Source organism: Brachyhypopomus gauderio, chromosome 12 (assembly GCF_052324685.1).
Source record: "Brachyhypopomus gauderio isolate BG-103 chromosome 12, BGAUD_0.2, whole genome shotgun sequence".
Lineage (NCBI taxonomy): Eukaryota > Metazoa > Chordata > Actinopteri > Gymnotiformes > Hypopomidae > Brachyhypopomus > Brachyhypopomus gauderio.
In genome coordinates, this window is record NC_135222.1 from 12,224,801 (window position 1) to 12,251,725 (window position 26,925).

At 42.2% G+C, this 26,925-nt stretch overlaps 1 protein-coding gene across 1 annotated transcript in view; it reads right to left on the minus strand.

Annotated features, from left to right (window-relative positions):
* Positions 1-12,689: 12,689 nt before the first annotated feature.
* Positions 12,690-26,925, minus strand: part of rcn1 (reticulocalbin 1, EF-hand calcium binding domain) — a 28,802-nt gene continuing 14,566 nt past the window's right edge. Inside the window, exons 5-6 of the mRNA XM_077023170.1 lie at positions 17,100-17,299; positions 12,690-16,239 (exon numbers count right to left, since the gene is read on the minus strand). Coding sequence (XP_076879285.1) covers positions 16,132-16,239; positions 17,100-17,299 — 308 coding nt within the window. The 3' untranslated portion in view covers positions 12,690-16,131. The remainder of the gene's footprint in view (positions 16,240-17,099; positions 17,300-26,925) is intronic.

Sequence of the window (26,925 nt, forward strand, 5' to 3'; positions counted from 1 at the left end):
CTTCAAGGCGAAACGAAACTTAATGTTTCCTTGGAAGACTGTGAGAGAGCAGAAGGGAAGAGGCCAGTGGCCTTGAGAAGAACAGAATGAGCCCATTCAGTGCAAAATGCAAGGTAAGCAGTTTTGAGATAAGCAGGCAGACAACTAGAGAGGAGCAGGGGGTGTTTCGATGGAGAGCAGCAAAGGTGGGGGAGTTATCAAAACTTAGGGAGAAAAAGCATGAAAGGGAGAACATCGCCCAGCACGGGAGACTTTTTGCTCGGACGCTGCTGAGATCCACTTGGGTTAGGTAGAGTTCTAGGCAACTAGCACCAGTGCACTGGAGAGTTTGTACCACGCAGGGCCGGAGTGGGCCCGAGAGTTTCATGCCCAAATCCGGCCCAAAATTATTTTTCCCTCCCAATTGGCCCAAACTAAAGATTGACATGAGCCGGCCCATCGGGAATCCTCCCGAATCTCCCGATTAGCCACTCCGGCTCTGGTACCACGTATACTTTGGCTATTTTGTATTCACTTATATTCCATATATTCCTCACCACCATATATTCCAGTATGACGTGGTGAGGTAAGTCAACTCGGAGTTCAGGGTTAGGTTTGGAGTTTGTTGAACCCGCTTCTTGGAAAACCCCCAAGTAGTTAACTGGTACAAACAAAGACAAGACATATATAGACAAACAAACGACCCTCAGGTGACAAGGATCATAGGCCCCGCCCACCTGAGAGACGAACACAACACAACAAGACAACTGCTGCTGTATATGGTGTCGACCAGTAGGGGGCCCGCCGTACCGTGACAATAATATGTCGTTTTGCAAATAAAAAAGTGAAGGAAAAAATTAAATCCAGTCAACTCGCGCTCTCCAAATATTTTATTAAAAAACAAAAATGCTTTGTACACGGACCTTTATTGCATACTTTTTTCATTTTCGCATACATGTATATTTAATTTTTAAATGGGTATCAAAATTACAATTGCTTGTAGGTGCGGTGTTTGCTGTGCACACAAGCGTTGTCTTACAGCAACAACGCATCATCTATGCTGAGACACTTGCATGCTAGGCATGATGGCAATCATGCCCAGCAAACCAGTGATCCTGTCAGCATTGGGAATCCTGAGAGTAAGCTAAATATATATGTATATATACTGCAAAAATATGTATGTGTGTGTCTATTTATTTTAGATGTTGTGTACTATATTCAGATAGCAACCTTTCTCCTACACAGTGTCCAGAAAACAGAAGTTGGATGAGGCCTTAGTGGACATGATAGTTAAAGATTAACAGCCTTTTTCTATCGTTGAGGATGAAGGGTTCAATGTTTCATTAAAATCCTGGACCCATCATACACCATTCCAAGCTGCAAAACTGTAAAGTCAATGGTGGAAGCAAGGTATACTGAAACCAAACAGAAAGCCTTTACAGAAATTAAGCAAATATCAGCTGTGAGTTTGACTGCCGACATGTGGACTTCAGTCAAAATGGATGCATACAATACATTGGTGTCACTTGCCATTATGTGTCAAGACAGCCTAGATCTGGATATTTTCCTGTGACCCACACAGCAACTAATATTTCAGACGCAATTGCAAATTTGATGACGGAGTGGGGAATCACTGTAAATGTCTGTGGGATGGTTACTGATGGAGCTCACAATATTGTGGCTCCTCAGTTAAACATTAGACATATGTATTGCTTTCTCCACATGTTCAATCTGTTTGTCAAAAATCATTATCAGACTTCTGAGCTGGAAAACATGCACACTGGGGCCCGGAAAATAGTGAGACACTTCAAGTCCAGTTTGAAAACAAAGGAAAAGTTGTGTTCAATTCAAGCTAATATGGGTAAAAAAAAGCTGGTTGAAGAGGTCAAAACCAGATGAAACAGCACTTATGCCATGCTCAATAGGCTTTATGAGCAGAGAGAACCTTTAGGGGCAGCCCTGGCATCACTGACATAGTGCCTTTCACTGCTTATGAGTATGCAGCAATCAACCAGTGCCTGACAGATTTAAGACTATTCTATCAGGCAACTGTTGAGCTTTCTGAGGAAAGGAGAGTGTCAGGGTCAAAGGAAATTCCTATAGCCAAAATGCTATGTATTGGTGCCACACTTGCCCACAATTTAAGAATTAATTTGAATGAAAAATTCAGTGGCTTGGAAAAGGGGAACTCCCTGTCTGTGGCCACCATCTTGGATCCACGGTTTAAACAGGCTGGCTTTACTAATCAATGCAATGTTCAGGCTGCTGTAGAAAGGCTGACATGAGTGTGCCAGTCTTATTGATGGGTCGGCAGAAACTGTGTCACTGGAGGCTGCAACAACATCTGCCAGGGCTACTGAAGGAAATTACAACCTGTGGGCTTTACTGGACAACTATGTAGAGTCTCAGCACCGTACCAGCAGTGCAACTGCCAGCGCAGCAGTGGAGTTGCAGAGGTATGCATGTTAATGTTGAAAGATCAGTTGTTTTATTCAGTCATTCATTGACTTACTGTCTGTGTCACAGATATTTAACAGAATAAATTCTGCCAAGAGCAGACAATCCCCTGAAGTACCGTGACATGAAATACTCTTTATTCTACACTGTGGAAACTTGCATGCAAGTATCTGTGCATCCCAGCATCATCTGTTTCTTGTGAAATGATATTTTCCAAAGCTGGGGAGCTGGTCAGCCAGGTGAGGAGCAGTGTTCTGAAAATCTATCCTATCCGTCAAACCGTCCTACCAGTGTGTACTGCGCATGCACAGCTCACATTTACATCACCACTCTGGAACTTGGCAACATTCCCCCGAAAAATCATCCTACTTTTGGAGTTTTTCTCATCGTAGACAGGTAATTTGGAGTTTATTCTGGTTTTAACAATACTTATGTTAAATGTGTTTTAGAAAGCCAGCTACATGTTACTGATCGCTTTATGGTTTCATTAGCTTCCGGTGGTGACGCGAGTGGCTGCCTTTTGCAATAGCTCTGTCTTTGTGTGTTTTTTCTTGAGTTTCTCTAAACTTTATTTATTGTCTCTAGGCTTTTACCCACAACCAGTGTGCATCTTATTTATACCCTAAGGATATTAGAATGTATTTTATAGTAGTATGAAGTGCAGCGAGGAATATTGAGTCTATTCCCGGGAACAACTGCTGAGCCTCCGTCCCATGGGACGCGGGGGCATTGTCCAAACAATCCAGGGGGAGCTGAGGCGGAAGTATCGGGGCTGCAGAGCCAGTGCTAAGCTTAAGGCTAAGCTAAAGGCTAAGAAGAGGGATAAGCGGTGGAGGTACAAACCCTCAGTTCTGTCGGTGATTATGGGGAATGTCAACTCGCTGACTAACAAAACCGATGAGTTAGCTAGTCTGGTGAAGAATCAGAAGCTCTATAGGGAGTGCAGTGTGCTGTTTCACAGAGACCTGGCTCGTGGAGCTGCCTGGATTCTCTACAGTGTACGCAGACAGGGACCCAAAGCTCAGCGGGAAGCGCAAAGGAGGGGGGCTCACACTCTTCATCAACACCAGGTGGTGCAACCCTGGCCCCTGTAAACGTTAAGGAGGTTATCTGCTGTCGGGACAACGAACTGTTAGCAGCGAGCCTGCTTACCTGATTGAAACCCCTAGTGGGGTGCTCCGTCGAAGCCGATACCATCTCACAAATACACCTGTGGCTCCAGATGCATTGGGAAACTCAACCGAGGCCCTACTTGGTGGCCCCACCGCAGCAGAGCCACTGATAGCAGTTCCCAGGTCCACTGGACCTATCGCTGGACAGCCTAGCAGTCCTGAGCCAAGAAGATACCCAGCGAGAGAGAGAACAGCACCAGAGTAACTGAAGGACTTTGTTACTAGTTAGCAGGTACTCCTCGGCGTCTGAGTGGCACAAGGGGCAGAATACCCCCTCACTCGGCTGAAGGATTGGGCAGTCTACCCCACCTTCTTATTTAAAAAAAAAAAAAAAGGAAATGTGATGTGATTGTCAATTCATGTTGTAGTGTTAAACAACTTCTATGTGTTATTGTCACTGTGAAGCCTGAGTTACCCGTAAACATAGACAGGGATGATTTTATTAGAAACAGCATGATTGTATCTCATCTTTTGAACAGTTATAGTAGTTAAAATTAGCTAAGGGACAGTTCATAAAGACAACTTTACAATACAAAGAGACATGTTAATTTCAGAACTTAAAAGGGGGGATGTTGTGTTAGGAAGTAACCAGAGGTGGGACCAAGTCAGTGTTTTGCAAGTCTCAAGTAAGTCCAAGTCTTTATACCTCAAGTCCCGAGTCAAGTCTCAAGCAAAGACACTCAAGTCAAGTCAAGTCTCGAGTCAAGACAGGCATCAGTCAAGTCAAGTCCCAAGTCTGAAACTTGGAATTTCAAGTCCTTTCGAGTCTTTTTTTTTTTTTTTTTACCAATGTTGCAGGTATATTTTAAATGTAAATAATAGACATGCGTTCTTTTTAAAATCTGTATTCTCCTCAAATCTTGATAAAACATGTGCAACTGAAAACACAAAGTATTTAAAAAAATTAAAATTACACCTCTTTATTGCACAGTTCAATTTGTTAAACTTAGTTGCAAAAATATTCATACTTTAAACTACAATTTTCCAGAAATAAATATTCTGTGAAAAAGTCATAAGTAGAACTCCATGTTCAAATAAAAAGTGCTGATATTTTCACAGTACAATACAAAGAACCATAACAGCATTTTCCCTCTCTTCTCTTATCTGGTTTCTTGGAGAACATGTGTGAGTGACACAAGACAAACAAATATAAGAACTGAACAATTAACAGGAACCTGCAACTTTAGACATTTCAGTAAACTATTCTGTATTGCATTTCCTGGCCAAAAGTCTGTATGTCATTTGTGCACGATGAATGATGTCCCCATAGCTGAAAACTCGCTCCACTTTTGTCAATATATTTTTTTCTCGACGTAGATGTCTTCAAATACACAATCCATGCTGAGATAGAACTGGATATTATGATGGTGACAGAGAGAGGCTCTCTTCCCCGAGATCAGATACAGAACCCAGGGTTGCCAACTCTCACGCATTGAGCGTGAGACACACGCATTGAGCGTGAGACACACGCATTTGACGCCACACGTCCGATTTCTCACGCCGGAAAAAAATCTAGTTTATTTACCTCTGATCCACATCTATGATTCAATGAGTTACTAGTTCGCTCTGGCACCAACCCCTGGCGATCGATCGATCGCGATATAATACTTAATTTGTGTCCATTTTACACCCCGCCCGGTAAAAACTTACGTTCGCCAACCCCCCATTTGATTGGTTGTGCTGCAGCTCATGCACACACACGTACAGAGTGTGGAAAAGCAGAGGACTGGTCTGCGTCAGAAGGACGGAAATGAAATTAATGGGGCGCACTTTATAAATATTAATATGCGTTTTAAAATTTAGATTTGGGGTAAAAAAAAATCAAGTCTTTGCAAGTAAACAGGTTCAAGTCCAATTCAAGTCCCAAGTTATTGGTGTAAAAGTCCAAGTCAAGTCTAAGTCTCTGAATATTTTTTCAAGTCAAGTCAAAAGTCTTAATATTAATGACTCGAGTCTGACTCGAGTCCAAGTCATGTGACTCGAGTCCCCACCTCTGGAAGTAACCAAGAGGAGTTGTTACTGCCCTCTGGAGGTTAGAGAAGGCGAGCAGGAGGATGTTCACTTGTAAGTGGCCCGGCACGGGAAGTAAAAGGTTCGGAGTCAACCTACTTGGTGTGTAGTCTGTTTCTGTTCCACTTACCATCGGTCTGCATCAGGTAACATAACAGCTAAAGGGGGAGGTGTGTGTGTGTGTTTGTGAACAATGCATGGTGTGGAGACATACAGACTGTTCATAAGTACTGTTCACCAGATGTGGAGTTATTATTGCAAAAATGTCGGCCATATTGTCTACCCCAGGAGTTTTCAGCTGATTTTCTGTCTGCTGATTATATTCCACTTCGGGCTTACACTACGGCAGCTCTCAGCAAACTCCATGACGTCATCAGTGTGCTGGAGACGGCTCATCCTGATGCCGTCTTTATCACCGCCGGTGATTTTAACCATAGTAACTTACCGACTGTATTCAACAATTACTATCAACATGTGAACATTCACACCCGAAACAAGAACACACTGGATGCATGTATACAACAATGTGCGGAGTACACAGCCACACTTTGGACATTCATTCACTTTGGACTTTGGATTGTTTTCCTACGACAGACTGGGATGTGTTTAAAGCTGCAGCCACTATGGCAGACTTAACTGTCAGTGTACAGGACTATGCTGATCATGTGTCTGGCTACATCAGCACTTGTGCGGATAACATCATCCCCACCATACAAGTTAAAAAGGTTCCCCAACCAGAAGCCCTGGATCAACAACCAAGTAAGATGCATGCTGCATGCTCGTTCTCAGGCTTTCAGGTCAGGTGATGAGAATGAGTACAAAACTGCTAAGTACGGATTGAGGAAAGCCATCACAGCAGCCAAGAGGCAGTACAAGGAGAAACTGGACAGCTTCTACTCCACTGCTGACTCCAGGCGCATGTGGCAAGGCCTACAGAACGGCACAGACTACAGGACCACTACAAGAACAATCAACTGTACAGACAGTTTACTGGATGACCTGAACACCTACTCACTTTGAAACCTCCAGCACCAGCACTGAGAGGCACACACATAACCAGTTCTCCCACCTGGAAAACAAGGTACATTAGGATTCTCTTTGTAGACTACAGTTCTGCTTTTAATACAGTCATTCCCCACAAACTGTCCACACTCGGCCTACACCCCATCCTCTGCGACTGGCTTCTGGACTTTCTGACGGGCAGACCCCAGTCTGTCAAGATAGGCAACAGGACCTCAGCCAGCATCACCACCTTTACCGGCACCCCCCAAGCATGTGTCCTCAGCTCCATTCTCTACACCCTGTGCACCCATGACTGTGTAGCCTCCCACAAGGTCAACACCATCGTGAAGTTCGCCGATGACACTGCAGTGATAGGACGCATCAGTGGTGGAAATAAAGCAGCTTATAGGAGGGAGGTGACCCCCTGGTGTTACCAGGGGAGAGTGTTAAAACAGCATTAGAATGGTGATATGTAGAATGGTTTTGGAGGCGAAGAAAAGGAAGAGAGTGAGAGCGGAACCTAAGATCAGGTGGTGGAAGTTAACGGATGAGGGCTGTGGTGTAAAATTCAGGGATGAGGTGAGGCAGGTACTGAGTAATGGAGGTGGTGTTCTGGATACCTGGGATGAGACTTCAAATGCAGTGAGAGATGTGGCTAGGAAGGTACTTGGTGTGACCTCAGGACAGAGGAAGATAGACAAGGAGTTGTGGTGGTGGAATGAGGAAGTTCAGGAAAGTTTGAGAGGAAAGCGGTTGGCTAAAAAGAATTGGGAGTTTCAGCGAGATGAAGAAAGTAGACAGAGGTTCAAGGAGATGTGTCACAAGGCAAAAAGAGCAGTGGCAGAATCTAAAGAGAAGGCATATAGCAAGCTGTATGAGAAGTTGGACACTAAGGAAGGGGAAAAGGAACTGTACAGATTGGCCAGACAGAGAAAACGTGATGGGCAGGATGTGCAGCAGGTTAGGATGATAAAGAATAAAGATGGAAATGTGCTGTCTGGTGAGGAGAGTGTCTTGGGAAGGTGGAAGGAGTATTTTGAAGAACTGATGAATTAAGAGAATGAAAGGGAAAGAAGGTTAGAAGATGTAGAGGTTGTGAATCAGGAAGTGCCTCAGGTGAGCAAGGAGGAAGTAAGGGCTGCAATTCGGAGAATGAAGTGTGGTAAGGACAGGATGAACCAGATGATATTCCAGTGGAGGCATGGAAATGTTTGGGAGAGACAGCAGTGGAGTTTTTGACTGGGTTATTTAACAGAATCTTGGAAGGTCAGAAGATGCCTGAGGAGTGGAGACGAAGCATGGTGCCAATTTTCAAGAATAAGGGTGACGTTCAGAGCTGTAGTAATTACAGGGGAATAAAGTTGATCAGCCACAGCCTGAAAATCTGGGAAAAAGTATTGAAAGCTAGGCTTAGAGCAGAGGTAGAGATCTTTGAGCAGCAGTATGGTTTCATGCCAGCTAAGTGCACCACAGATGCTATATTAATGGAGAAGTATAGGGAAGGACAGAAGAAGTTACATTGTGTGTTTGTTGACTTAGAGAAAGCTTATGATAGAGTACCGAGACAGGAGCTGTGGTATTGTATGAGGAAGTCAGGAGTAGCAGAAAAGTATGTGAGGGTAGTTCAGGATATGTATGCGAACAGTGTGACAGCAGTGAGATATGCGGTAGAAATATCAGGGATCTACATCAGGGATCAGCCCTGAGTCCCTTCCTGTTCGCAATTATCATGGACAGACTGACGGACAAGGTTAGGCAGGATGTTTGCTGATGACATTGTGATCTGTAGTGAGAGTAGGGAGCAGGTGGAGGTGAACTTGGAAATATGGAGATATGCTTTGGAGAGGAGATGAATGAAAGTGAGCAGGAGTAAAACAGAGTACATGTGTGTGAATGAGAGGGCAGACGGTGGACAGGTCCAGTTACAAGGAGTTGATTTGGTGAAGGTTGACGAGTTTACCTACTTAGGGTCGAGGGTACAGAGTAATGGAGGAAGTGAAAGAGAGGTAAAGAAGAGAGTGCAGGCAGGGTGGTGTGGATGGAATAAAGTGTCTGGGGTGATCTGTGATAGAAGGGTGTCGGCTAGAATGAAAGGAAAGATCTATAGGACAGTGGTGACACCTGCTATGCTGTATGGACTGGAGACAGTGGCACTGACAAAGAGACAGGTGAGGGAGATGGAGGTGTCTGAGATGAAGATGTTGAGATTCTCATTTGGAGTGACAAGGAAGGATAGGATCAGAAATTAGTTTATTAGAGGATCAGCACATGTAGCATGTTTTGGAGATAAGACATGTACAGAGGAGGGAGGAGAGGTATATTGGTAGGAGGGTCTTGAGGATGGAACTTCCAGGCAAAAGAAGGAGAGGTAGACCTATGAGGAGGTTTATGGATGCAGTGGTAGAGGATATGAGAGTGGCTGGTGTGTCAGAAGTGGACACTCAGGACAGGGCCAGATGGAGGAGTTTGATCCGCTGTGGCGACCCCTAAACGGGAATTGCCGAAAGACGAAGAAGATAGGAGGGAGGTGACCAGGCTGGTGTCATGGTGTGAGGACAATAACCTTGCCCTCAACACAGACAATACCAAGGAGCTGATAGTGGACATGAGGAAGGAGAAGAGACCTCACCAGCCATTGTTCATCCGAGAGCTTCAAGTGGAGAGGGTACACAGCTTTAAGTACTTGGGCATCCACATCAGTGAAGACCTCTCCTGGACATTAAACACCTCGCAGCTGGTAAAAAAAAAGGCTCAACAGCAGCTATACTTTCTGAGGAGGCTGAGGAAGTTTGGGATGTCCTGTAAAGTCCTCAGACATTTCTACAGCTGTGTTATTGAGAGCCTCCTGACCAGCTCTATCACTGCGCGGTACGGCAGCACGACTGCGATGGACCGTAAATGCCTGCAGAGAGTGGTGAAGACTGCGGAGATCACCAGGACCTCACTGACCTCTCTGCAGAGCATTTTCCAGCACAGAATCCTCAGGAGAACTGCCACCATCCTCAAAGACCCCACCCACCCCAACATGGACTGTTTACACTACTGCCCTCAGGCTGGAAATAACCATTTTTCACCTCATGACCATTTGCACGTTACTGCTGCACAATACATGCCATTGGTTACTGTTTACAGGCTATTATTGCACAATTCACCTAGTTCACCTTACAAATGCTACTGCAGAAATCTTGTAAATATACCATTGTGTTATAATCCAATAGCTTGTTACATAGCTTACTTCTATTTAAATATTTAGATGTGTATTTCTTGTATTTATTTTTGCACTATACTTTTATTTCATTTATCTTCTAATGTTGTATTTGGCATTCTTGGCAAGGGGGCAAAGAAAGAATTTCATTGTACTTGGAAACTTGTTTCCTTATTGTGCACATGACAATAAACTCTCTTGACTCTTGACGTACTGTAAACATGTGATAACAACGGAATAAAGGAGATTGGACTGCCCTCTCTCCTCAGAGTTCTTGTTCTAGATGAGACTCTCATGCTTTTTTACTTTGGTAATAAATCTCTATTTTAACCACGTCTGAGTCCTCATCTATTTTCAGGAAATTTCCAGTTCCGTGTTCCGTGATTCATCAAGCAGCATTGACGAGTACGCAGACACAGTCACCGCCTTCATATGCAAGTGTGTGGATGACGTAGTGCCCTGCAGACAAGTCCGCATATTCTCCATACAGAAGCCCTGGCTGAACAGTGAGGTCCGCTCCGCCCTGAGCGCACGCAGCACTGCTTTCAGACCTGGAAATACGCAAGAATACAAGAAAACCAACTACGCTCTGCGTAAATCCGTCAGAGCAGCTAAACGGGTGTACAGGGAGAAAGTGGAAGCACAGTTTAACACCACCAATACACGGAGTTTATGGCGGGGACTAAACATAATCACGGACTATAAATCTGCCTCTCACACTCTGCCCAACACCAGTACTGATTTGCCAGATTAGCTAAACCACTTCTACGCTTGTTTTGGTAGTAACCTCACTGCACAGCTGGAGAGCGCCCCGCCCACCGTTGATCCCAACACCCCTTCCGTCTGTGTAGCTGATGTGCGAAGAGCCTTCAGATGGGTGAACCCGCGGAAGGCAGCAGGACCAGACAGCATACTAGGTAGAGTGCTGAAAGCCTGCTACAGGGAATTAGCAGGTGTTTATACAGACATCTATAACACCTCACTGTCTCTCTCTATCGTGCCAGTTAGCTTCAAACTAGCCACCATTGTGCCAGTCCCAAAGTCAACCAGCATTACCTGTCTGAATGACTGGCGACCTGTTGCCCTGACCTCCATCATGAGCAAATGCTTTGAGAAGCTGGTCAAAGACATCATTTGTTCCTCACTGCCTGCCACCCTGGACCCTTTGCAATTTGCATATAGGAGAAATAGATCCACCGATGATGCAATCGCGCTGACACTGCACGAAGGACACGTATGTGAGAATGCTGTTTGTAGACTACAGTTCAGCATTCAACACGATTGTTCCTTCGAAGCTCGACAGCAAACTCCGGGATCTGGGTCTGAACAGCACACTGTGCAGTTGGATCCTGAATTTCCTGACGGACCGACGGCAGGTGGTAAGGATGGGCAGTATCACATCCTCCTCTTTGACTCTCAACTTTGGAGCCCCCCAGGGTTGTGTGCTCAGCCCGCTCCTGTACTCTCTGTACACCCACTACTGTACTGCTAGACACAGCTCCAATGCCATCATATCTCCTGATCTCCAATAATGATGAATCGGCCTACAGAGAGGAGGTAAAAATCCTGGAAAACTGGTGCCGGGAGAATAACCTCTCTCTAAACGTCAGTAAGACCAAGGAGCTCATCGTAGACTTAAGGAGGCGGGAGAGAGTACACCCAGTGATTCACATCAATGGGACTGCGGTAGAGAGGGTCAGCAGCTTTACGTTTCTGAGTGTTAACATCGCTGAGACCTGACATGGGCAGTGCACACCACACAGATATTGAAGAAGGCCCACCAGCGCCTCTACTTCCTCAGAAGGCTGAGGAGGTTTGGTCTGAACCCCAGCATCCTCAAGACCTTCTACACCTGCACTGTGGAAAGCATCCTAACTGGCAGCATTACCACCTGGTATGAGAACTGCACTGCTCTTGAGAGGAAATCTCTGCAGAGAGTAGTGTGAACAGCACAGTCCATCACCGGGGTTCAGCTCCCTAACCTTCTGCCTGAGGAAGTCCAGAAGGATCATGAAGGATCTCTCCCATCCTAGCCACTCTCTGTTCTCTCAGCTGCCGAGTGGTAGGAGGCTCAGAAGCTTTAGCAGAACAAAAACGCTTGTTCACAGCTGATTATAGGGTGTTAGCTAAAATCCTTCAACTCACTCGACCCATCTCTGGGTTCCAATGGTAGAAGTGTTGCAAGACCCTTCTCTGGGACTTCTAGTGTTAAAGCCAGAACCAGTTGGCTCAGAGACAGCTTCTTCCCTCATGCAACCAGGCTACTGAACAGTAACTGCCAGTAATCTCGGCTCTGACCAACCCACACCCCCCATTACATGCATGAGCACCACAGTACTTCTTATATCACACTGCACCTCTGCACAGTTGGACTATTGAACTTAATCATACCAACCCGAGACAATACTCTATCCCTGCGCTCCCATATACTCACTCCATACCTTGCTCTGACATTACTACAGCATCATAACTCACTGTGACCACTGGCACATCTACACAGCATTATAATATCCATAACCTGTTACATTCATCTCCATTCTCTGTGCAATATCACATGTATTTTTAATATATTGCAGATATAAAAAAATGTGAATACTTGTTTTTATTTTCATGACTACAGAGTAAGTTTTATATGTACATACAATAGCTTAATTGTTTGTAATTTATACATCTTATTGTAAATATTGTTACTGCAAATTGTGGAACTTGCACACAAGTTTTTCACTCACTGGTGTACCTGTACTCTGGTGATGTGACAATAAATCCGATTTGATTTGATTTGAGGTAACTCTGACTGACAGATCAAGAGTCAGCAATGTTTTCAATGAAAACAAATGAAGTGAGTGACATACAGACACAAAAAATACTTTTGGCACTTTATTTCCTAGGCGCTACAAGGTAGATGACAAGTTGGACCTTGGTACCCTTGTATTTTTCTTTTATCATGAAGGATCAAGGAAAAAGGCATGTGAGAATCATCGAGCACATGACCTCCATCAGCCCTTAAAACAAACAAAAAACTATTTTCTCACTGTCTCGACATCAGTGGCAATATTAACGTAACAATCATACAGCAGTGGAGTCTCAACTGTAGAAAATGCACAAATAAATACAAACATAAGTACAAAATCAGAGTTGCCCACTTTAAACCTCAATATAGAAAACAGAACAACTTGCATCAGCTTGTTGAGAGACTCCAGGATGTTTAGAAGAAGAACAAGTCACCCCACTATTTGAGATCAATAGTCTCTCAAACAAATGTACATACACTCTGTGGCATGAAATTAAATAATGTTTGAATCTTTCTGCTTTTATTGTCAAGTGAAACATGAATGTCATACTATACACATACATACAGTGAGGAAAATAAGTATTTGAACACCCTGTGACTTTGCAAGTTCTCCCACTTAGGAGGGGTCTGAAATTTTAGGTGCATGTCCACTGTGACACAATATATAAAAAAAAAAATCAGAAATCACAATGCATGATTTTTTATTTGTGTGTTACTGCTGCAAATAAGTATTTGAACACCTGTGAAAATCAATGTTAATATTTGGTACAGTAGCCTTTGTTTGCAATTACAGAGGTCAAACATTTCCTGTAGTTTCTTTTTACCAGCTTTGCACACTGCAGCAGGGATTTTGGTCCATTCCTCCACACAGATCTTCTCCAGATCAGCCAGGATTCTGGGCTGTCACCGAGAAACATGGAGTTTGAGCTTCCTCCAAAGATTTTCTATAGGATTTAGGTCTGGAGACTGGTTAGGCCATTCCAGAACCTTGATATGTTTCTAGCAGAGCCACTGCTCGGTTATCCTGGCTGTGTGCTTTGTGTCATTGTCATGTTGAAATACCCAGCCATGACCCATCTTCAATTCTCTAACTGAGGGAAGGAGGTTGTTCCCCAAAATCTTGCAATACATGGCCCTGGTCATTCTCTCCTTAATACAGTGAAGTCATCCTGTCTCATGTGCAGAAAAACACCCCAAAGCATGATGCTTCCACTTTCATGCTTCACAGTAGGGATGGTGTTTTTGGGATGGTATTCATCATTCTTTGTCCACCAAACACAGCAAGTGGAATTAAGAACATCTGACCACAGAACTTTCTCCCCTGGATCATCAAAATGGTCATGGGCAAACTTGCTGATTTAAGCAAGGGAACCTGTGGTGCCAATTATCTTCAAGTCACTGACCAGATTCTCTAATGTAGCTCTGGGCTGATTTCTCACCTTTTTTAGGATCATTGTTACGCCATGAGGTGAGATCTTGCATGGATCCCCAGTCCAAGGAAGATTGACAATCATGTTTAGCTTCTTCCATTTTATAATAATTGTTCTAACAGTTGATCTTTGCTCACCAAGCTGCTTGGCAATTGCCCCATAGCCCTTTCCAGCCTTGTGGAGGTCTACAATTTTGTCTCTGGTGTCTTTGGACAACTCTTTGGTCATAGCCATGTTAGTAGTTGGACTCAGTGATTGTGAGCAGTGGACAGGTGTCTTTAGGCAGCTAATGACCTCAAACAGGTGCTTCTAATTCAGAATAACAAGTGGAGTGGACTTTTCAGAGGCGGACTATCAGGTCTCTGAGGGCCAGAATTTCTTGATTGGCAGGTGTTCAAATATATACTTGCATATATCTTTTTTTTTTTTTTATCATACATTGTCATTTCCAGATTTTTTTTAGATGTGATTTTTATGTCTCTCACAGTGGACATGCACCTAAGATGAAAATTTCAGACCCCTCCAAGTGGAAATAAATTGCTACAATGTCTCCTTTCCAAGTGGGAGAACTTGCAAAGTCACAGGGTGTTCAAATACTTATTTTCCTCATTGTGTATTTTTAGTAGAGATTCAACCAGCATGTGATCATGTTTTAATCTCAGACCATTGTCCCGTTATCCCAGGATAATGTTAACATTAACGTTTACAATCAATGATCAATCATACCCATACTTACCTATATTTTAATATTGTTTTATTTTTAAAACCAAAACTGCTCTCTATCTGCATTAGCAAAACTCAGAATAGGTCCACCCACCCATCTACATAGAGATTAGCTACCAATTTGGGAATATAATCTATTAACAATTATTTCCAAAATATTAGGTGTCCTGTTAGTTTACTATCTATATTACTGCAGATTATGTTAGTTAGACAAAAGTTAAAAGACTCACTGAAAATGTTTGTTAAAAGGATAATTTTGTGTTAAATAACAGGAACAATCTCAGCCGAACTCCACTAGTGGTTGGTATAAGATATTGTGCTATGTCTATGTTCTATGTCTGGCATCCTGAGTTAATTGACACATGAACTTGCTTTCATAGCTTTTGTGAATAAAATTAAACAACTAGTTTCAAACTGTAACTCCCAGGCATATGATGCTAACAATCAATAGGCTTGGTGCAAAAGAGAGAGAGAGAGAGAGAGAGAGAGAGAGAGAGAGAGAGAGAGAGAGAGAGAGAGAATCACTGCAACGATTATGAATAACAAGTTCTGCCATGTTACACTGCCTACAAATAGAAAGCCACTGATGCTCAAATTAATTAATCAGGTTTATCACTATATTCTTCCTGCATTTTAAGTGTTTATGCATGGTATAAACCTCAGTTTAAGGTTCTAAACAGAATACCACAGACACAGCAGACATTTACATTTACGCAAAAGGCACATGCTGCTTAAAAAAGCTCTAAGCAAAGCAAAGGTTTGCAGAATAAAATAAAGGTTAAAAAAAATTAGGCTTAATACAGTTGAATGTATACAATTTTATATCCATATCAAATGTTAATAGAAAAAAGACACACTGGCCATCATTCTAGTGTAAATATGTTTGAAATTGCTTGTATAACGATACCATGAAGAAATAAGCATTTTGTAGCCTCAACAATTCAAGTGAATGACCAAATAAATACCATTTGTATCTCTACTCAGTTTTGCCACCCAAACTACAACAAATACACATACTCAGGTTTTAAAGAACATATGAGCAATTCAGGTCAATCAAATACACTCTAGTTGCTCAAAAAGCAATATAAATCTGCTACTGTCCACTAATAATGTAATGGATCTTTATCCATCCAGGAACAGAAGATAAATGGACAAAGTAGACATACTATTTCCTACTTGGTGCAGGCTATATTCACCGTGTGCACTGAGGTAGATCTGCGTTTGTCACGTGCTCAATGGCATGGATCTAGTCATTCCCCTGGAGGTGATGGGAGGCATATACTGAAATATTAGACCAATGTTATAGCCTCATCACAAAAGTGAGGTGTTGGAGGCCATGATGCTGTTGGGAACCAGCTATGCTCAAAGCTCATCATGGTTTCTGGTCAGGTCCTCGCCGTAGTTAGTAGCTTGACTGCCCACAAACATGTTCCAGTTCTCCAAAATTTCTTCCTTGGTCAACATTTGATCCTAAAAGAACACAGTTAGATCTCAGAGTAAAACCTTTATATTATCAAGCACATTCAAATATGAAATGATTATTGTTTTGCAAACTAAATAGCATGATACTGAGTTGTTCTTGTATCTGAGCTTTTCAGAATTTTGTGTACATAGATAAAGGATTTATAGATCATATACTATTGCAGTCTGAACTTTACCCAAATCTGAATTTGGGTGTGTGATGGAAATTTGATGATTTCCATTTGTGTCAGGCTTTCTTAGTATACATTAAACACATTAGATATAGGTGTTAGAGATCTTTTTATATATACGTGTGTTAATCATGCCACTGAAACCATTCTTGTGGCTTCAGTAGGCCTCGGCTCACTCCTAATCTGATATTCCTCTGGTGTTCCTAAACTGACCTCGTTGGAGACGCCTAATCTCCACTTGGAAGGGACTACGGCAACACCCAGTCTATCACGCCATCACGTGGATGCTGAGCGTGGAGGGGGCATGCGGGGGGAGAGGCTAATATGCATCTGTCAAATCAGTGTTAATTACGTCATGTATTGTCCAATCACATTTAGTTGATCACCTCATGTTCACCTCGTGGACAGTGTTTATTGATGATTAAAAGTATAAAAGATGAGAGTTCAGAGTGGGGAATTATCTCTCTGCAACAGACACCTTGTGTGTGTGCAACAGATCTCTGGATTAATCCATGCTTTGTTAAAATAAATCACTGTACTTTATTATCTAACCCAACAGCTTCTGACTTTTATTGTGCTCACCATTTAAGGGTTTCAGAATTTCTAACACAGGTGTCTGCCTAGAGTTGATATCTCTATTTTGTCATTATGTCACGTGTGATATAGTGATTTTCTTGCCTTGTCTATGTCTGATTCATACACCAAGTGTCTGGCCTCAGCCTGGGCGTGGTCATAATCCTGTGGCAGGATCCAGTGACGGATCTCTTCCAAATCCATCCTTCCATCTTTATTCAGATCTCGGAAGTCTGAAAACTGGTCTCGCTCAGTCTTGACCCAGTCTGGTTCCGGACCACCCTCTTCATGTGCAAACATGTCCTCTACAAAAGAACAGCTAATGTGAACTTCTATAAAGGCATTCAAAAACTCTGCTCATTTAGGTGTTAGTAATATTAAGATGAAATTTATGCACTCATTCTTCCTCTAGAATATGGCTGTCATCATATCTGATCTTCACTACATTAATAGCAAAGCCAAAATAACAATATTATTGCAATCTCAATAATAGTAATACTAATAATAATGAGAAGATTTAATTTTCTTGCTCTGGCTCCACCCTCACTTTCCTGTCAAAATCTGTTTCTGTACTTCCTTATTTCCTTGTGCTTTTGTCATTTCTACTCTCTCCCGCTGTTTTATAACTGAGCCCCTTCATTAGCAGTCCCATGTGTTCTGAGTTACTTCCTTGTTAAGGTCTGTATTTAGTCTCCACGTTTTGAGCTTCTCTTCGCTGTTTGTTCATGTACTATTTCTACTCTACAGCTGTTGTACTCTGTAGCCTTTCTCTGTATTTGTGGTTTTGTTCTATGTCTTATGCTAATGATGTGTCCTCGCTCTATACTTGTAGGTTTCACATCTTTGTCCAAGTGATTGTTTAGATAATGAGCTGTATGTCAAGTATGAAGACTCTTAACATTAAATCCCACTGTCTCAGTATTTGCGTCCGCCTCCAAATCACTACACTGACAAGGCGTTACAATTTGAAAGACCTCAAGTACACACAGAGATACAGCAAATATACACAATATTGAAATGTACCAATATATGTACAATGAAAGGCAAGAAAGTGGAAAGGAGTTAAATAAGATTTTTTTATAAATTAAGTTGAGCTCATACGTTTTTAGTATTTTGTACTTGCAGATCTAGTCTAGAAGTCTAGAAGATGAAGATGGTCTAGAGCAGGGGTCAGCAACGTTTGAGACATGGAGTGCCAACTTCAACATTTCTAGTCAATGTGTGTGCCACTATCAACAAATAAAATTGGAGGGGGGGGGAGAGTTTGTTGCATGTTGCATATTGACAGTCACGTTGTCTACATTCTGATTTATGAACAGGGCTACCCTCACTTTAGCTTAAATTCCAGCACTTTTCAAATCTGAAACACAAAGCAACATTAAAACTGGTCAGGTAAATGTTCTTTCCCCTGTTTTTGAGGGGTGTTTCGTTATACTACCACATATCGTTTCAGAGAACACTGCAAAGAATGTGACGCAGCAAGTATGAACGACTCTGCAGGTCGCGAAAGTATAATCTATAATAAATAATCCAGCCTTGACACGGCTCAGGGATAACGTCACACGCAGCGCCGTGTGGCCGTATTGCCTGTAAATTAAAATTTTAATGGTCCAATGAAGGTAATTTAAAAACCAGGACATTTCCTCACTTTAAAAAAACCCTGGACAGGACGTGAAATACGGACATGTGTTCGTTGTCATAGCACAGTGTACACACAGCATGATCTTTGACATACACCAAACCATAGTCTTCCGTCCAGGGCTGAAATGCCCTCGCTTTGTTTTTTTAACCGGAGGCTCCGTCATCTCTTGTAACGTTATCAGGTAGGCTAACTGATTTTGATTAGGCTAAATTTAAACATGGGTCTGTGGCGGGAGCTGAGTGCAGAGCGTTGAGGAGCAATTTTGATTGGAGGAGCATGCTCTCTGTCTGAGATTATTTATTTATTTATTTTTTTAACGTGGCGCGTGCCAGTGATTATGCCATAGGTTGCCGACCCCTGGTCTAGAGGAAGAGAGTTCCATAGTTACAAAAAAAAAAAGCATGAGCTCCCACAAGGGCTGGACTGGGACTAAAATCAGCCCTGGCATTTTTGGCTGGCCCCTCATGATTAGTGGAGCACAACCGACTAATTTATTTATGTGTTCCCCAAAGGAATGTATTTTACTATTATCCCAAACCCAGCTTAAAAATAAGCTTCAACACATGCACTATGCTTTTTTCAATCTCTTCAGCTCTCTGGTGGATATGTCTCCAGTTCACACAGTTCATAGTTCTTCACAGTTATGAATGTGCTGGACTCAGTTGGCTTGCTAAAGTTCAAGCATACAAAACAAAATAAAGCATGACGATTACAGTGAGTCAGCCACTTCCCACTTGTGCCATTTTTTTTTTGTGAATATCTTCACTACAGGGTTTGTAGCATCTTGCTTTATACACACACCACATATACACTGCTCAAAAAAATAAAGGGAACACTCAAATAACACATCCTAGATCTGAATGAATGAAATATTCTCATTGAATACTTTGTTCTGTACAAAGTTGAATGTGCTGACAACAAAATCACACAAAAATCATCAATGGAAATCAAATGTATTAACCAATGGAGGCCTGGATTTGGACCCACACACAAAATAAAAGTGGAAAAACACTACAGGCTGATCCAACTTTGATGTAATGTCCTTAAAACAAGTCAAAATGAGGCTCAGTATTGTGTGTGGCCTCCACGTGCCTGTATGACCTCCCTACAACGCCTGGGCATGCTCCTGATGAGGTGGCAGATGGTCTCCTGAGGGATCTCCTCCCAGACCTGGACTAAAGCATCCGCCAATTTCTGGACAGTCTGTGGTGCAACGTGACGTTGGTGGATGGAGCGAGACATGATGTCCCAGATGTGCTCAATCGTATTCAGGTCTGGGGAACGGGCGGGCCAGTCCATAGCTTCAATGCCTTCATCTTGCAGGAACTGTTGACACACTCCAGCCACATGAGGTCTAGCATTGTCCTGCATTAGGAGGAACCCAGGGCCAACCGCACCAGCATATGGTCTCACAAGGGGTCTGAGGATCTCATCTCGGTACCTAATGGCAGTCAGGCTACCTCTGGTGAGCACATGGAGGGCTGTGCGGCCCTCCAAAGAAATGCCACCCCACACCATTACTGACCCACTGCCAAACCGGTCATGCTGAAGGATGTTGCAGGCAGCAGATCGCTCTCCACGGCGTCTCCAGACTCTGTCACGTCTGTCACATGTGCTCAGTGTGAACCTGCTTTCATCTGTGAAGAGCACAAGGCGTCAGTGGCGAATTTGCCAATCCTGGTGTTCTCTGGCAAATGCCAAGTGTCCCGCACGGTGTTGGGCTGTGAGCACAACCCCCATCTGTGGATGTCGGGCCCTCATACCATCCTCATGGAGTCGGTTTCTAACCGTTTGTGCAGACACATGCACATTTGTGGCCTGCTGGAGGTCATTTTGCAGGGCTCTGGCAGTGCTCCTCCTGTTCCTTCTTGCACAAAGGCGGAGGTAGCGGTCCTGCTGCTGGGTTGTTGCCCTCCTACGGCCTCCTCCACGTCTCCTGGTGTACTGGCATGTCTCCTGGTAGCGCCTCCAGCCTCTGGACACTACGCTGACAGACACAGCAAACCTTCTTGCCACAGCTCGCATTGATGTGCCATCCTGGATGAGCTGCACTACCTGAGCCACTTGTGTGGGTTGTAGAGTCCGTCTCATGCTACCACGAGTGTGAAAGGACCACCAACATTCAAAAGTGACCAAAACATCAGCCAGAAAGCATAGGTACTGAGAAGTGGTATGTGGTCCCCACCTGCAGAACCACTCCTTTATAGGGGGGTCTTGCTAATTGCCTCTCATTTCTACCTGTTGTCTATTCCATTTGCACAACAGCAGGTGAAATTGATTCACAATCAGTGTTGCTTCCTAACTGAACAGGTTGGTTTCACAGAAGTGTGGTTGACTTGGAGTTATACTGTGTTGTTTAAGTGTTCCCTTTATTTTTTTGAGCAGTGTCAATACCAGTATTGCAATACTGCTAATAACCTTTTAGGCAGTGACTAACCTTTCCAGGTGGGTTTTCAGGTGGCGAATAAAATTAGAACCAGTGTCCTGTATTTTTATGCCACACACGCTGCAATTTGCTGCTCTTCTATTTGCTACTTGTTTTTGTACCCAAAACTTATGAATGGTGGAACAGAAGCGAGCGTCCTCACCAGTGTTGTATAAAGTATTAGAGACCCGTACTTGAGTAAAAGTACAAGTACTCTATCAAAAAATTGACTTGAGTAGAAGTTGAAGTGTTCTTTAAAAACTACTTAAGTAGAAGTACAGAAGTATTCAGCATTTTTGTACTTAAGTATTACAAGTAGTTTATTCTAAAATGTATTACTCAAGTACTGAAAGTAAAAAGTACAAGTATTGTTTTGAATTAATTTTAAAAGGCTGTCAAAGTTTGATTATCAATTGTTTATATATATCACTTACAAATCAAAGATGTCAAAGACCACAAATACAAGTGTTCTGTATGTACAAACAAGTAGCAACTTAAAAAACTGGACTTAACACTTCGTACACAAAAAACAGATAACCTGTTATGTCCTGTTACGTCGTAGGTTTGATGCATAAGTACAAGTTTGCCTTAATTTAGCTGAGAAAACGAGGTGTATTTCGGACGTAAAATCCGTCCATCGCATTCTAAGGGTGAGCTTACTGCCCTGCATTTACCCTCATTAAATGCCCTTACCCTATAAAAACACTACACTATAAAAATTTGTCAGCATGAAGAGACATGGCTTACTGTTGCTGAACACACAACTCGTGAAATCACCTTTATGATCGCCAGCTAATGTTAAGTGAATACTGCAGCACGTCATGAACATAATTAGGTTAGTTAGCTAAGATATACCTAACTATAGCTTACTGATAGCTAAAGCTGGTGTGTCTTCTGTGCGTTATATTTATAACTTACATTGATGTGTTTCTTCAAGTTCGAAGGTGAATTTTTGACGGCCAATATTTCACCCTCTTTAGGGAGGCAGAGATGGCACTTCATCCTATAGGAATTTACTTTCACTCCAGCAAACACAAACACTCTCTAGGTAGGGCCAGGGTGGTCTCCTTCCTCACCCTCACCGCCACCATCACTCGATGTTGAAGGTGTGGAAGGTGCCAATATATGTACATTAAAACGCCAACAAGCTTATTATGCAGCACTTATGCTGCTCTTCTGCTGTTACCAAACACAGTACCATCTCTTTTAATGAGATAAAAAGCGAATTATTTGGAATAATTTCGAGTATATGTGTATTTGTATAAATATGTAAATTAAGCTGAAGGTGCGGGAAAATACTGAAAATGGACCTTCAAAGTGCCGTACAAGTGCATGAATTCCACCTTGTAACTTCACACGCACAAAAATCGAGAGGTGCACGACCTCTCAACGCGACCGCGCGCGTGGACATTGCGTCATTTTTGCCACTCGGACCCTTGCAGCAGTCACGACGTGTCATGTGATCCTAGATTACAAAGCAAGTGTTCAGTGAAGGCAGCAGCCTTTTATCGGAGTAAAAGTGTTAAACTGATGGAAAATATGTAGTGAAGTAAAAGTGGAAGTAGGAGAAAAAAATAATACTCCAGTAAAGTACAGATACAGCATTTTAGTACTTAAGTACAGTAGTGAAGTAGTTCTACTTCGTTACTATACAACTCTGGTCCTCACCAGCGCCGTCATGATTGCAATGTTTTGCGGCGCACGCATTTGTGTCACGTTAAGCTAGGTTTGACGCGCCAAGTATAAACCCCTCCGCAGTTCGCGCAGGTTTGCACGAGGTGTGCAGAGTCGCGCACTATGGTCACTCGCGAAAGTATAATCCAGCCTTTATACTTGACGCGTTGCGAACGGCGCGAGGGTTCGCGCGCCGAAAATGTTACATCAGCGGGAAGTGAAAAGCATACACACAAGAGATTGTCAAATGAAACACAAAACAACAATACAAATAATAAGATTGTTCACGAGTCTCAAATCAGGAGTCCAAGTCGAGTTGCAAGTCTTTTGAATGCAAGTCTAAGTCGAGTCTGAAGTCACTGTATATGCTTAAGTGCGACTCGAGTCAGAGTCCCAAACTCGAGTCCCCATCTCTGCCTGCACATAAAAATAAACAGACATGGTAGCAATTTCTTTCCAAAAGCCATTAAAGTGCAAGTTCGCAGTTTCAGAAAGAAAATGTGTCTGCAATGTCGTGCTGTTGAAAATTAATATAAACATCTGGACACATTGATGCACCAGTGCGTCACTATACTCATTAATAACTGAAACAAAATTGTTGTTTACATTGTTCCATTCCACATTGCCTTTTATTCCTGCTGTACATTACTGCCTTCACATTGTACATATTCTAATTTATATGTATGTAAATTCTGCCAAGCTTGTACATTGTACACTGTCAGCAATCCTAGTTTAAATAGTACATTGTGTTTGTAAAGTAAGCACCAACAACAGCCAGAAACCAATAACCTGTGTCTGCAAACATACAGAATAAAGCTGATTCTGATTCTTTCCCACTCACTCTGTCCCATCTCTGGCTGCTTCTCTCCCTGCCCGCTGCTGCTGTCTTCACCTTTGACCTGCTGTTGCTGAATCATTGCTGTCACAGAGTACAAGCAGGGTGCAGCAGACCCTCTAGCAAAGATGTCTGCAATTTTAGCACATTTTGGCAGCTTCTACAGTGATATTCTTCCATCTCTTTGCATGCATCCTCTCCTCCCCCCATTTCTTATGTTTTGGTTTCTCCATTTTGCCACTCCTTTAACGTGCACGTTCAACACTGTGAAACTACTAGGATTTACAGGGGACAGCAAAGGGAAGGGGTTTCATACTATATCCTGATTAATTCAGTCCAATGTCTATCTTGAAGATGGACCAATGGGCCACCCCCTCTAAACTGTGGGCCGGTCTTTTTGAAAAGAAAAAAGAAAAGTAAAAAAAATAATTATTGAAGCATTTAATTGTATCACCTTAACATTTATGTTTTAATCATCCAAATATCCAACTCCCTTTTTAATATTTAAAAAGTTATTTAAAAAGTTTATTTTAAAAGCTTGCACCATGGTATGACGACCACACTCGTCTTTTAAAACAGGCAGTTCGAGCAGTGGAGCGCAAATGGAGATCCACCTCACTAGTAGTGTTTAGAATCCCATGGAAAGACGCCGTAGTCAAATATAAACATGCCCTAAGTAAAAGCTAGAGCCTCATATTATTTGACACTAATAGAAAACAACAAAAATAACCCTAGATTTCTCTTCGCGACTATCAAAACTAACAAGAAATATCAATGACACTAGTTCTAATACGGCATTTACACACACTAGTGATGATTTTTTAAAAACTTTTTTAGTAATAAAATAGATATTATCTGACTACAGAGTCATAATACATCACAGCCTAACCTCCAATCCAACCCCAGTAGTATAGGTATTAGTAACTATGCATCCGAAAATATTACTGGCTTCGATCCTATATTGCAAAAAAGAGCTCACAACACTAATTAATTTGTCTAAGCCTACATCATGTATATTCGACTCCCAGCTATTGCAGGGCCCTTACTTAATATGATTAACTGTTCCCTTAACCTAGAATATGTGCCCAAACAACTAAAATGCATCGTAATTAGACCCTTGATTAAAAAACAGAATCTCAATCCGCAGATTCTAGCCAACTATAGACCCATTTCTAATCTCCCATTTAACTCAAAAATTCTAGAAAAAGCAGTTTGCAATCAGTTAAACCATTATCTCCAATCAAATAGTATCCATGAAAAGTTCCAATTAGGATTTAGACCGAACCACAGCACTGAAACAGCTTTACTCAGGGTAGTGAATGATTTACTAATATCGTCAGATAATGGGCTCATCTCGTTCCTTATACTGTTAGATCTTAGCGCAGCTTTTGATACTGTAGACCACAACATTTTGCTGGATCGACTAGAAAACACGGTAGGTATTAAAGAAGTTGCACTCTCCTGGTTTAGATCATATCTGACCGACCGCTTCAAATGTGTAAGTGTTAATAATAAAACATCTAAATCTGTGCAGGTTAAATATGGTGTCCCACAAGGGACAGTCCTAGGACCACTTCTATTTACACTTTACATGTTACCCTTAGGCGAGATTATGCATAAGCACGACATCAGTTTCCACTCCTACACAGACGACACCCAACTATATTTATCGGCTAAACCCGATGATTTAGGTGTAAACAGTAAAATCGAGAAGTGTGTAGAAGGAATAAAACATTGGATGGCGTGTAACTTTCTAGCACTAAATCCAGATAAAACAGAGCTAATAATAGTTGGGTCTAGGGCAGCGAGAGACAAGATACGTAATGTAGCATTGAATCTACATTCCTTTACTATAACCCCCAGCGCAGAGGTAAAGAACTTAGGTGTCACAATAGACCCAGATCTCTCGTTCGATTCACACATTAATAATATAACTAGGGTAGCGTTCTTTCACTTACGCAACATTGCTAAAATTAGAAACATATTAAATATTAGTGATGCGGAAAAACTAATCCATGCATTCATATCCTCTCGCCTAGATTATTGCAATAGTCTTCTAGCTGTATGTTCTGGTAAATTGATAAACTCCAGCTGGTTCAGAACGCAGCAGCACGTGTTTTAACGAAAACTAAAAAAGTACTATAGTCATTACATTGGCTGCCAGTTAGATTACGTATTGACCATAAAATACTTTTATTAACATATAAAACACTGCATGGCTTAGCTCCAGAGTATCTTAGTGAACTTATTGAACATTACAACCCAGCACGTTCACTTTGTTCACAGGACGCAGGGTTAACTATTCCTAGGATCAAAAAGATCACAGCAGGTGGAAGAGCCTTTTCTTTTAAAGCTCCACAACTGTGGAATAATCTTCCTGCCTTTATTAGGGACTCAGACACAGTCTCAATGTTTAAAACTCGACTAAAGACTTGTCTGTTTAGTTTGGCCTTTGAATAATCTGTTACATATTTACCACATCACATATCTTTCTTCTCCAAGGTTCACCTGGGGAGTAACACTGCAGTTGGAGCCTACAATACCAGTGTCACCGCTCGGACACGGAATGAAAACCTGGCGTTCATCACAAGACAGACATTTACATTGACATTATCAACACCCAGAACTTTCATTCTAGTTACCTTATACTTAGCCTGGTTGTGTGATTTGTTTGTAACTTGTGTATTCGTCTGTATAATTTGTTTTTGTGTAATTTGTGTGTTAACGGGCCACCCAATGGAGGATGGGTTCCCTTTTGAGTCTTGGTCCTCCCAAGGTTTCTTCCTATTCCCCACCATCTAGGGAGTTTTTCCTTGCCACTGTAGCCTTTGGCTTGCTCATTAGGGATTTGGACCCATAGTATTGTTAACCTTGTAAATCCTGTAAAGCGCTTTGTGACATGTGTTGTGAAAAGTGCTATACAAATATATTTGATTTGATTAATATTTATGACTCTGAACATGTAATTTAAATGCCTCGTGGGCCTTTTGTGTCGTATGTGTCATATTTGGCAGGTGCTGGTCTGACTTGTAGGCCTTGTTTGCTAGTATGGCCTCTTGGGCCTATATACATGCTTGAATGAGGAATTGATGCTTTTGGCTATATTTTAGGAGGGAAATCACCAAAGATGACTCATTCAAGTGCATTACTATAGCGAGCGTGTGTATGAATACCTTTAGAACCAAGTTTTTACAACTGGACATTTTGACTAGTCCCACACTTAATCATTCCATCCATCAACTGAAATCCTTTATAATCACAAACGTTCAGTAATTGTAATGTGTAATGTATAGCCCCGCCCACAATTTGCCACTGTTACAGAGTTGCAAAGGACGATGGATAAATTCACACTTTA